The following is a 12,779-nucleotide window of genomic DNA, read 5'->3' on the forward strand; positions in this document are numbered from 1 at the left end:
CTTAAGCTTGTCCCACTCAGACTTGTGTCCTTGACAAGATTCTGTTTCTCACTGGAACAATAAAAATGCTGCCATAACTTTGGTGTCATTGCAATTTGATGTAACTTCTGTAAGCACTTGGCGGATGTGCGTGCCAGAAATAGCAAAATAAAACAAATCAATGCAGGAAATTGAAGGAAAGCATTGTCCTCCATGTGTACTTAAACTGTCCTAAATTGGTCCCTGGGGATGCGGGTGGGACAGCCTCGGGGACGTCATCTCATATGCCAAAGTGGCAGTATATGACATTCTGAGGATCAGATTTTGACATCCTAGGGATGCCATACCTGTCGCCATCAGACAACCTTAGGATAGCCCTGGGATGACAGTGTGTTCTTGGGGTCCTAACCTCGATGTGACATGGCCAGCACGCTAACTATACTAAGCTACGCGAGCTGGTGCCATGCAATATTTTCATGGAGCTAGAGATTGCGAATAATAGACAAGTATAGGCCATAGATGATAATGCAGAACTCCATGTGATCTCGTGCGGCTCAGCGATTGGTGACGGCACGCGCTCACATGCAGTCCGGCGACTGGTGCCGGCGCAGATTGAGCCACTACAAAGCAATGTTCTCTTCTTTGTTTTTACCTGCGCTATAGTCATTGGACGAGCGCAGACGAGTGCGGAGCAAACGCGTACTCGCGGAGGTAAGTAGTGGTGAGTAATGTGCCCCCGGAGTGAAGTCATGGGTTGAGAAGCTCCCCAGCACATCTGGCCCTCCGGGACATATTTCATCACCGCCAGTTAGGACTCATGCAGAGGAACACCATCTCCTATATACCACCACCACTTTACATTGTTGCAAAATTCAAAACGCGGTTTTTAGGAAGGCAGTACTTCCACCCGCATCTCCACCCGCTCCGAGCGTCGGGTTTGTCCGTATCTTATTAATGAAATATGCGAAAATTGTACAAGGTTTAGATGATTTATTTTCAGAAGCCACGAGATGCGGGAGAACTGTGCAAGCGCATTTTACAGACCCACCCGAGATGGCGTGGTCGGCGGCCGCAGAACCGCGCGTCACGTGACACCCATAGAGAGTAATCGAGACCCAGCGTATAACAGAAGTTCCCAATACACTCAACTGCTATTTCTCGCTCGCTTCTTGCTGTAGGCAGCTGAAACTTGGTTGAGACAGAATGTGTGGGGCGACATTACGGACTTGACCGAATTGGCCGTTAGACGTCACGTGATGATGGACCATTTCAATCACTGTATTTCATCCACTCAGCTGACGCTGAAACTCACCTTACAATTGCGTAACCATCCCTTCAATTTTTGTTTTGTTTTATAAGAACCAATACATTGCACTAAAAAAGTTTGAGACCTCTGCCTTAAATTGTCCACTTAAAGAAAAAAAAAAAAAAAAGAGCACCCTGTATAAGCGAACAAATGCATGTAAGATGGAACTACTGTACAGAAATGAGAATATTAGTCCCAAAGGCTATTCATAATTTATTGACCTTGTACAACCCAACTGCATGAAATTCAGTTGAGACTAGGATGCCATGGGCAAATAATAACAGTGGAAGAACTAGAATCAGTGCTCTTTCTTATTAGAAAGTGCATAGACGGAGACAAGGGCTTCAGGAGATGGATCCCGGCCCATGAATCTCCGGAATACTTCACTTCCTTTGCAGCCGCCTCCTGATTCAAGGAACGTCTCTTTGAACCTGCAATTAGTGTCGTACTTGTCTATAAAGCCCGCATTGCACTAATTGTACAACATGAACCCAAGTCCCACTAAACATCAGCACATGTAGCACAGTCAATCCTGATAATGGACATGATTAGAGTGGTTCATTTGTAACGCCAACCAAACCACATCTATCTCTATCACAGGTATAATGTTGCGACACAGTCGCTGTACATACTTGATGGCATATACCCCTGTAGATGGCATGTGCAGAATATGATTGTGAAAGATTTTTCATGTAGAGATACACGAGGGTGGTTCCATAAGTTTCCGGCCCGTGGTAGAAAATGCGCGCGGATTTGAAATGCGATTAAGGACGCGTGGCGCCATCTGTTGGAAGGCCGGAGCACCACCCTCAACCCTCTCCATGCTTTTGTCGGTTGGAGAGCGGCATTTCAAACAGCCAGGGTGCACTCTTCAGTTAAAATGGAAAAAATTGAGTACCGCGCTGTGATAAAGTTCTTGACAGAAGAGGGACTTTCGCCTAAAGAAATTAAAGCACGACTGAACAACGTGTACAGGGAAGCCTCTCCGTCGTACACAACGGTAAAAGATTGGGCTTAGCAGTTTCGACTGGGGCGAGAGTCCATTGAAGATGATTCACGCGATGGTCGTCCAGTGCAAGTGGTGACAGAAGGAAATTTGTCTCTTGTCGAGGAGGAAGTGCTGAGCGACAGGCGTATGAAGGTGAAGAAAATGTCAGAAAGGCTTTCCAAAACAACCGTTTTTCGCATCATCGGCGAGGGCCTTCACATGAAAAAGGTCAGTGCAAGATGGGCGCCATGACTTCTCTCGTCAGTTCAAAAGCAACAGCGCGTCGTCTGTGCCAAAGAGTTTTTGGAGCTCTGTCAAGAGAACGAAGAAGAAATATTGAAGTCAATTGTCACAGGGGATGAGACTATGGTGCTCTACTATGACCCCTTTTCGAAAAAGGAGTCGATGGAATGGCGCAAACCAGGAGAAGCACCCCAAAGAAAAGCAAAGGTCACACAATCCACAAAGAAGATCATGGCAACAATATTTTGGGATTGCCACGGGATCCTTCTCATCAACTTCAAAGAGAGGAACACCACAGTGAATGCGACTTATTATGCTTCACTCCTGCACCGACTGCGAGACGTCATCAAGGAAAAGAGGCACGGCAGGTTGAGTCGAGGTGTCCGGTTGCTCCAGGACAGTGCCCCTGTTCACACGGCTTCTGTTGCCAAGGCTGCACTGAAGGAGTGCGGCTTCGAAGAAATCCACCACCCACCTACAGTCCGGACTTGGCACCGAGTGACTACTTCCTGTTCTCAAACTTGAAGAGGGATCTCAGAGGACGGAGATTTCAAAGCGATAGCGAGGTGCAAGAGGCAGTTTTCCAGCATTTTGAGGACAAAACTTCGGACAATTTTATCAAGGGTATAAGAATGCTGGTTGAAAGGTGTTGTAGCAGCCGACAGGCTGTATTATTTCTCGAAGACAGACTTCCTTCGCGGCCCCCGCTTCTTCACAGACACACGCCGTGCCAGACCGATCACATGAACCCGCGACGCTGTAAATTTCTTCAGACTCGCGGGGTCGCCTGGCATGCGTGGTCTGCCTCTCGGACGCGGTGTAACCTGACACCCATTTTGCGTGTTCCAAGGGGGGCAGTCTGGACTGGGGTTCCGAAGGAAGCGGACGCTAAAATAAACACGGCTCATAAATGTAAAAAGTTGTCTTTTTTCTGTGACTCCAAATTCAATCTTACAACTGGTGACCCTCTACACTTCGCAACAGTGTCAAAAGTGCATCGAAGTTAAGGGTGACTATGTCGAAAAAGTTGTTTCATTTCTATGACTATTAAAAGTTGGTCGGGCCGGAAACTTATGGAACCACCCTCGTATTCATGCAGAAACTCAGAACAGATGTCATCTCGTCTAAATGAGAAAACCTGATAGAGACTGATATTGTTTGGAGCAGGAATCTTGAAACTATATCAGCATTCTTTCAACTAGTGTATAAGTGCATTTTTTGCGTGGAATTATGTTTCACATTTTCCACATGTTTCCACTTCCCAATTATCATCTTTCAAGGCAAAAAATGCAAAAATATTTTAGACACACACAAAATTCCAAATATTTAAATCAAATTTCCCAATCATACTGTGCAGGAGGTGTTGGAAATCGTATTAGCATATACACACACACACACACACACACAAAAAGTGCATTCATTAGAAGACTGATGGCATGCAGAAAAGCGTGGGAATATTTTGCCCAGGTTACACTATAACCTAAAGGAGTGACATTTTATAACGATACAGTCGTTACTTCATTTCTGGTTCATTATATCATGGGCACATCGTACTCCATGCCGGAGTATTGAGGTAAAAAACAAACAAAACGTGTCATTGTTCGCAGGTCCGGACCTTTTAATATATTGCAGTGTTGAGCTCAGGGCCCTGATCTTCAACCTGTCGTTATACTGTAACGTGAGTTAAACGCGTCACTTCATCCATGATTCTCTACAAGCTCTTGCACGAGAGTGAATCGCAACATTTATTTGAAATCGTGGCTACCAAAACAGTTTTCATGTGCTGCCGCATGACGTTTGGAGTGATCCAACTTTAAAAATTAACGATAATGCTTGCTATCTGAGAATTCAAGATCGGGGCCCTGATGCGAGATCTTCTGCCATTCCTATTGCTTGTTGTCTCCTGCACGCCCTCCACACCGGCAGTTGGGCAGGTGTGGAGGCCTGCTGTGATGTCACAGCAGCACAAGTTTTGGTGCCGATTTCCTCATAGACATCTATCACCCCTTCTGCTATAAAATTTGGAATGTAGGTTCAAATCTATGCAAATGAGCCTTTCTTACATCCATTTGGCAAGGTGTCACAACCCTTTTACACCTTTAACCTAACCTACAGTAAAGTAGTTGTTATCCACTATCCGGTTTTCACAAACCTTTTCCCAACGTGTGATATGTCTCCGCCTTCCTGAAGTCTAGCATCTTGAAATGCAGTGAAGACGTCTGCCGCAATCATCTGCAAGATATTCAAATAGGCATCACATGCGGTATGATGATCCAAATGAATTTCACAACGCTGAACTGATTTTATGAAAAAACATCAACGTAAAGCTCCTTCTCACTATTAACCCCAGGTGCCTGCAAGCAGAAAACCGCACCAACTGAACGGAGAATATCCAATTAAGTACTGAGCACAAGTACTGCTTCCAAGTGAGTTGCGGCATACTTGTTTGAAATTAGCAGCTCATGTTTTATTCAGTCTGAAATCTTCACATGTTGCAAGATTGCTTCTTCCAACTAACAGACACATACATACAGCATGCTGCTACTCCACAAACATAATAATGGTACAGCTCCTTCAGGGGCAGCCAAACCAATACGTGCTGCTCTACCTTCGAATGAAGATTTCAGACAAGTGTGTCGCGAGCAGTACATCAAAGATATGCAACAAGGTAGACAGGTAGAGTATAAATAGGGCCCTGTGTTTTAGGGTTAAACCCGGCAAAACTGGTTCTTATCCCCGATTAGCATCACTGTCACTTAGGGTAAAACCCAATAACTAACTTGGCAAAGTGCCAATTCAGCTGGCAACACAAACACTTCAGAATGTTGTGCACTGCACATTTAACATAGCTTGTGAGGTTTTTGGGTTTCACCTGATACTTTCCCGAATTTAATCCCCGAATCGCATATTTAGTGATTTGGGTACAACCCGATTTCTCCCCGAAACGGGGGTCCCTTTGTCGCGCGGCGCGGAACCACAGCGCACAAATGCGGTAGTGGGAGAGAGGGAGGTGACACCGCGACACACATGGGACGTTTCCCCAGCGTCAAAACGTCTTGTGCACGCCATGGCCTTGTACGCACGGCTAAGAAACGCCTGCGGGACAGTCCTTGAGTTTGCTGACCAAAAGCGAGGAAGGCTCCGCCTCCAAAATGCACTCTGAAGGCGGAGCGCTGCAGCCTCTGCTCTTGCCTAACAGATGGCGCACTGGTAGCGCTCGGCTCGGGATATGTGACCTGCAGTCATCTGCTTCTTCCGCTGCGACCTCGAGGCTGACCCGCAGCCTCTGCTCTCGCGTAAAGGATGGGGCAACATTGGTGCTCCGTAGGGCATGTGTGGTTGCGACAACGCGTGGTCGCCATAACTTTGAGCCTTGACCTTGAGACTAACCGGTAACCTAAATTCCGATGACGCGGCGGCAGCGAACCACTACTGCATGGTTTTGATAAGAGTTCTACTCCTCGCACTGAAATAAATCGTTTAAAATATAATTGTACTGTGTGTTTTTTTTGTTTTTTTCGTTTTTGTAAGTTGTTTTTGAAGAAAATAATTGTACTGTTTGTGTGTTTGTGTGTGTGTGTTTTTTTTTCATTCTTGTAATTAGTTATGGAAGTATGTAAAAAGGAAATAAATGTTGCTGCTTGTTCTACTCCTTGGACAGAAATAAATAGTTAGAAATAATTGTAGCGTGTGTGTTTTTTCTTTTCGTTTTTGTGTGTGCCTTTTTTTCGCTATTTATTTGCATGAAGTGCTGAAACAGGGTGTGCACGAGCTTTGAAAGTAACGTTAGACATTTAGCTCCACTGTTATGTGTGAACACTGCCTCAGCGCACTGCTAAATGTACGCACAAAAATTTCATCTGGCAAAATGTGCCGCAACCCGGGACCACTTTTCACTACGACCACGCTAAGGTGAGACATTTTGTTCGCTGCATTTTTACAACCTATCTGCCGGAAATATGCAGAAGGTACCAGGGCCTTGGAGAATTGCTTCTCAAAGCTGGTGGAAGCTACAGCTGCACTCCCCTGCCGACGTCCAATGGTTTAAATTGCCTATTTCGTGGATCTTTGCCCCGATACAAGGAATCAACGCAAACACGTGCAACCGACACCCCTCTGTTATCATGCTGCGAGGAATTCGATGATTTCTTCTGAAAACAACGGTCTTGATTGGTTGCCTTCCAAGAGCAACATCAGCGCCACATCGTTTTAAGCGAGCTGCAAGCTTTTCACTTCTGCAGTCAGCGGCGACTGTTAAAAGCACCACTAAACTTTGAACTCTTGTATTCTGCAGGTAAGCGTTGTGTACTTTTCTTCCTAAATAAGTGCACGTCGCTGACTGCAATTTTCAAACTGCTGATATGTCCGAATCCAGTAACGTGTACTGCTTGTAGCAAGCAATTCACGACTCGTGATTCAGTTGTATTCTGCCACGAATGTAGTAATTCATTTCACGTGGGTGAATGTTCTGGTGAACGCTCAAATCGTGGAACTTGGTCCTGTCAACGTTGTAAAAGTGGTCTGACTAAGCAGAAGAAAAGTGCGTCTGCTGAAAAGGACAGCGAAAAAATAGATAAAATTTTTAATACGCTCATTGACCTTGCCCCAGTAAAAGACAGGGTGAATTCCATGAGCGATACCCTCATGCAGATGGAAACGTCACTACAGATGATATCTGACAAATACGTCACGTTACTTGCTGATCTTAGCACCCAGAAACAAGAAATCAGCGACCTGCGGAAAAGAATAGATAAGATAGAGAGCAACACAGTTCGCAGTGATGCTGTAGATGCTATCAAGCAGGAATTAAACCGCCTAGAGCAGTATAACAGAAGGAACAACCTGGAGATACACGGCACTTGTTATACTGAGAAAGAAAATCTACTGGACAAGCTCTCCGAGGTTGTTGCAGCCCTTGAGGTACCAAAACCAGACATCAGTGTCATCGAAGCAATACATAGGCTGCCTTCTAAACCAGACAAAATTCCACCTAGTTCATTCCTAGTTCGTTTTACAAATCGAACTATTTGTGAACAATGGCTCGCGAATAGAGGGAAACTTCGAGGAAGGAAAATCGACTGTGAGAATGTCTACGTAAACGAAAACCTAACGATGACAAATAGGGATCTTTTCTACAAAGCTAGAATGCTTGGCAGACAACTTCACTTTAAGTTCGTTTGGCACAAGCAGGGAACAGTGTTCATGAAAAAAAAATGAGTCAGATAAACCATTTCGCATCAGCCATGTTGCTGATCTCGACAATGTTGCTTAAAATGTTACGCCTATCACTTAGACATGCAAACTGCACACCTTCCAAATGAGGTAAAACACTCTTTGTTCAATGATGCTGTGCCATCATACCTGTTCCTTCATTTAAACGCCAGATCGATGAGAGCCAAACATGATAGTTTATCCCTATTGCTTGATGCTCTGTCTGTAGATATAGATGTTCTTATGATCACAGAAACATGGTACAAATTTGATCATGACTTTTTCCTTTTGCCTAACTATAATAATTTTGTTGTAAACCGTCAAAGCGCCACTGGCGGTGGGGTTGCTATGCTGGTTCGCTCAAATTCCTTCCACTTGCTACGTGAATTTTGTATATCCAATTCAGATTGTGAAATACAATGTGTGAAGTACAAAAACGAAATACTTGCCGTTTTTTATCGCCCCCCGCAAGGTAGTGTCCCAGAATTCCTCGAACAGCTTGAATTACTTTTTTCATATGCATGTGAAAATAAATGTCGTTTGTTCCTAAGTGGTGACATTAATATTGACATCTTGGGTAATTCACGCAGTAGATATGATTTGATTGCCTTGCTCAATTCCTATGGATTTTCAAATCAAATTCAAACTCCAACTCGCATTACTGACTCTACCAGCACACTACATGATGTATTTATCACAAATTACGATGAACATAAAATTATTTCCGGTTGTATTGCGAGCGATATAAGCGACCATCTACCAATAGTAGCTGGTGTTTACAAACCATCCAAAGAAATTATGCGAAGCACAATTACATTCCAAGATGTTAGTTCGGCTACGTTAGACATGTTCTGCGAACGTTTAGGTGCTGTAGATTGGGAATTTTTGAATGTCTGTCAGGATGTTAATGCTGCTTATAATGCTTTCTTTTCACTTGTGAAACAAATTTATGATAACTGTTTTCCTTCTAGAAATATGCGAAAGGCTAAACGTGCAAAGAAACCTTGGGTCGCTCATAAATCGATGTCACTTATCCGGAAGAAGTATGCACTATACAATGATTTCTTAAAAACCAAGAATTTAACTAAGTTAGCAGAATATAAGAAATATAAGAAAAAACTTTGTAAATAATGAACAAAGGCAGGCAAAACAAAATTATTACCAGAAATTATTTGACGATTTACAGTGCAAAAACTCCGAGGTGATATGGAAACGCCTGAAGTCTATACTAGGCAGCACAGAAAACTCCAATGAAATAAATAATCTTCTTGTTGATGGAGAAGTTATTTCTGATGATAAGCTTGCTGATGTCTTTAACAAACACTTTGTAAATATTGGAGTGCACACTGGAGAAATATGCTCTTCACAAAATATCACTTTTAACGATAATACCATATTTTTTTGCCCGACAGATGCTTCCGAAGTGCGGTCTATACTTATGCAACTAAAACCTTCAAAGAGTACAGACGCCTATAACATGCAGGCACATCCTGTTAAATACGCTAGTGCTCATCTCGCTTACCCGTTATCATTAATATGTAACTTATCACTAAGTACAGGCGTGTTTCCGAAGTTAATGCAGACTGCCAAAGTCGTTGTCCTTTTTAAGGGTGGAGCTAAAAATGATTTAAAAAACTACAGGCCCATTTCGGTACTTCCTATCTTCTCTAAGGTCCTAGAAAGAATAATTCACACCAGTCTCAAATTTCACTGAAAAATTTGGCCTCATTGCTCCCGAGCAATTCAGTTTTCAGAAGGGAAGGTCAACGGAGTTTGCACTTCTATATCAGAAAGAGCATATCTTGAAAATCTTTGAAGATCGTTTACTCACTCTTGGTGTTTTTCTAGACTTCAGCAAAGCTTTCGATTGTATTGATCATACAACGTTGTTGTTGAAGCTCTTTTCCTATGGTATTAGAGGTTTGGCGTTAAACCTTATTGATTCCTATCTAAGTAGTAGAAAACAATTTGTCTTGTTGAAAGTAGGTACATTTTCCGAGCTCCCTATAAAAGTAGGAGTTCCTCAAGGCAGTATATTAGGTCCCTTATTATTCATTTTTTATATAAACGATATCATAAAAATCGACGCCGATGCACGCTTTTTTTATTTATGCAGACGACACTACAATATTTGTTTCATCATCTGATGAGACCACTTTAATATCTTTGGCTAATGCCTTACTCGAGAAAGTAAGAAATTGCGCGAAACGAAATTGTTTACACATAAATGTCTCTAAAACAGAAGTGGTGATATTTAGACCTAAAAATAAACAGGTAACCATGAATCTACCACTATGGTACGGAGATATGAATGACGTGATTTGATATTCAATTTGAAAATGACGTGAAGACTCTCGGCGTAGTGTTTTCGTACAACTTATCGTGGGATGGGCATGTGCAATATACTCGTGGTAGACTTCGCAAAGTATCTGGTATGATAAACAAGTGCAGGTACCTTCTTCCAGTGGGTGTTAAACTCTTGCTCTATAACAGTCTTTTTTACTCCATACTTTCCTATTGCATACTGATCTGGGGAACGACCACAACGTCGAATGAAAATCAGATTAATATGATTCAAAAAAGAGTGTCCTACACTGATCATGCAGAGTTCCTTTTTCATAAGTATGAGATTTTAAAACTAAATTCTTTGTACAAATATCGCGTATTACAGTTCTACAAAACGATGACAAAGACAAACAATCAACACTTAAGCATTATTTCGATGAATCAGTACAGATCTACGTATCCACTAAGGACTGCCCAAAACTTTCGCCTGCCGTTTAGTAGAACAAATTATGGTAAACAATCAATCACTTATCAGCTTCCTATCCTGTTAAATATGTTGGCTTCTATTGATATTGATATCTTTGCTTCGTCAGATTATAATATGAAACAGCTCTTTATTGTATAATTTTTTTTTTCTGGTTGCACGTTGTAATTTTGTTATTAAGACTGCACGGATTTTTTATTCTTTGTTGGTTTATATGAGGTATTGAATGTAATGTAAGGGAGTCAGGGCCTAGTCAAGCCACAGGGCATTTTTGCCCTGATTTCCAACACCTTGAGTGTGAATTTTTTTCACCGATCGTTCCGAAGTACCCCTTTAATCGAGTACCATTTAGCTATTCTAGTTGTTGTTTTGACGGCTGAGTGACCAATGCGAGTCTCTCCTTCCACTGCTTACGTCGCAAGCAATCTCTGGATGCGCGACCATTTCTTCTGGAACCCGCCGCTGCTGCGTGAATCTTTTTCCTCTTGTCAGCTTCTGACTCAAGTGGACTTTGTTTCATCCCTTTTTTTTGCGTAAATTAAGTCGTATTTATAAGATTAGTGTTGTCATACATACGTCAAAGTTATGTTTACCCTGCACGATCTAACGCTTATAAAGAAACGAGGTGCATCTGCAATATTGGGTAGCTTCATGCCACATGAAAGGCCTTTTTCGTACTATCGAATGATAGCGACCTCACTGTTCTGGGACGAAAAGTTACTAAGCTACGCTAATTAAATTTTGTGTTGTTTTGTATGTGTGTGTGTGTTTCTTGACCGACAAGCAGCAGCTCAGGGGGCTCCCAAAGCAGACTCATACGAAAGCGCACGCAAGAGACCCTGGAGCTCTCCATCTCGAGCTTCATAAAGGGCACATTTGTCGTCATTTCATATATTTTTTAACACGGATTAGAAGATATGAATTCAGTACAAGGTTCAATTTTAAAAATGTTCTTATGACCGCATATATTTATCTTCTTCTGACAAGACGCAATAAAAAGCGCTTCGATCAATGTCTCACGGCCAAATATCCCTAAATAAGCAGTTGACAGTGAAAAAGAAATCAGAAAAAGTGAAAGAAAACACTTTGTTTTGTGAGTTTGTTTCCAACAATATACGTTCAAGCAACGATGTCTACCGGTTGTAATGGGTCTAGGACATCTCGGTGCAGGACACTTTGGTGTGGGACAATTCGGCGTGGGACATCTTGGTGCACGGACATGTCGGTGCACGGGCATTTCGGTGTATGCGCGTGTTACAGCGTCACCTGTCACCTGAATAGGCACATCGATATTTAGAAGTACCGATAACATCATATTGAAAAAAAATATATATAATACCCATATGAATATCGATATTGTTCAATTCCTACTGGCTCTGCAACCTATAACGCATCGATGGGTCGTCCAGCAAAAGATAGAGATATGGGAGTAAAATAAAAAATAATAAAAAAAAACAGCAAACGCGAGAAATGTAAGCTACTTGAAACATCATCAAGATTCGATGGGGCTTTTTTGGGGGGACAGGGGGTGTATCCCTTGTTGAACATTCCCATCGCTACGGCAGAGGTGGCAAAGCCGGGAGCAGTGAACTTCAAAAGTTGGAATGTTTCTCAATGTTGCGAACTACTTACAAAAACGAAAAAAAACAACAAAAAAAAACATACACACAGTACAATGAAAGATGAAAGTCACTGAAAAGGTTAGCCAGCTGTGGGACTCGAACCCATCTTTCATCATTAATTTCTTAGGCACTTTGAGGCTTTGTATGGTATTTGTCCTTTCTATGTTTTCCAGCCTCAGAACATCAATTTCTCATGTTCACACAGTACAATTATTTTAAATGATTTATTTCAGTGCGAGGAGTAGAACAAGCAGCAACATTTCTTTCCTTTTTGCATGAGCTGAGGCAATGTTCACGCATAAGAGTGGAGCGAAATGTCGAACTCGCCAGAAAATTGGTATAATAACACATCCATAAAGCATAATCGTCAAAAGCTACGCAGTAGTGGTTCGCTGTCGCCGCGTCATCAGAATTGAGGTTAACGGTCAGTCTCAAGGTCAAGACTCAAAGTTATGGCAACCACACGTACCCTACCGAGCGCCAATGTTGCGCCATCTCTTACACAAGAGCAGAGGCTGCGGGTCAGCCTCAAGGTCGTAGCGGAAGAGGCAGACGACTGCGGGTCACATATCCCGAGCCGAGCGCTACCTGTACGCCATCTGTTACGCAAAAGCAGAGGCTGCAGCACTCCACCTTCCGAGTCCTCCTGTTGGTGCGCAT

The 12,779-nt window shown here is 42.7% G+C and overlaps 1 protein-coding gene across 1 annotated transcript in view; it reads right to left on the reverse strand.

The window, feature by feature from the left end:
- Nucleotides 1-1,485: 1,485 nt before the first annotated feature.
- The window catches only part of LOC135391509 (uncharacterized), an 85,176-nt gene continuing 73,882 nt past the window's right edge, over nt 1,486-12,779 (reverse strand). Inside the window, exons 17-18 of the mRNA XM_064621774.1 lie at nt 4,669-4,748; nt 1,486-1,716 (exon numbers count right to left, since the gene is read on the reverse strand). Coding sequence (XP_064477844.1) covers nt 1,584-1,716; nt 4,669-4,748 — 213 coding nt within the window. The 3' untranslated portion in view covers nt 1,486-1,583. The remainder of the gene's footprint in view (nt 1,717-4,668; nt 4,749-12,779) is intronic.

The sequence above is a fragment of the Ornithodoros turicata genome, chromosome 4, assembly GCF_037126465.1.
Source record: "Ornithodoros turicata isolate Travis chromosome 4, ASM3712646v1, whole genome shotgun sequence".
NCBI lineage: Eukaryota > Metazoa > Arthropoda > Arachnida > Ixodida > Argasidae > Ornithodoros > Ornithodoros turicata.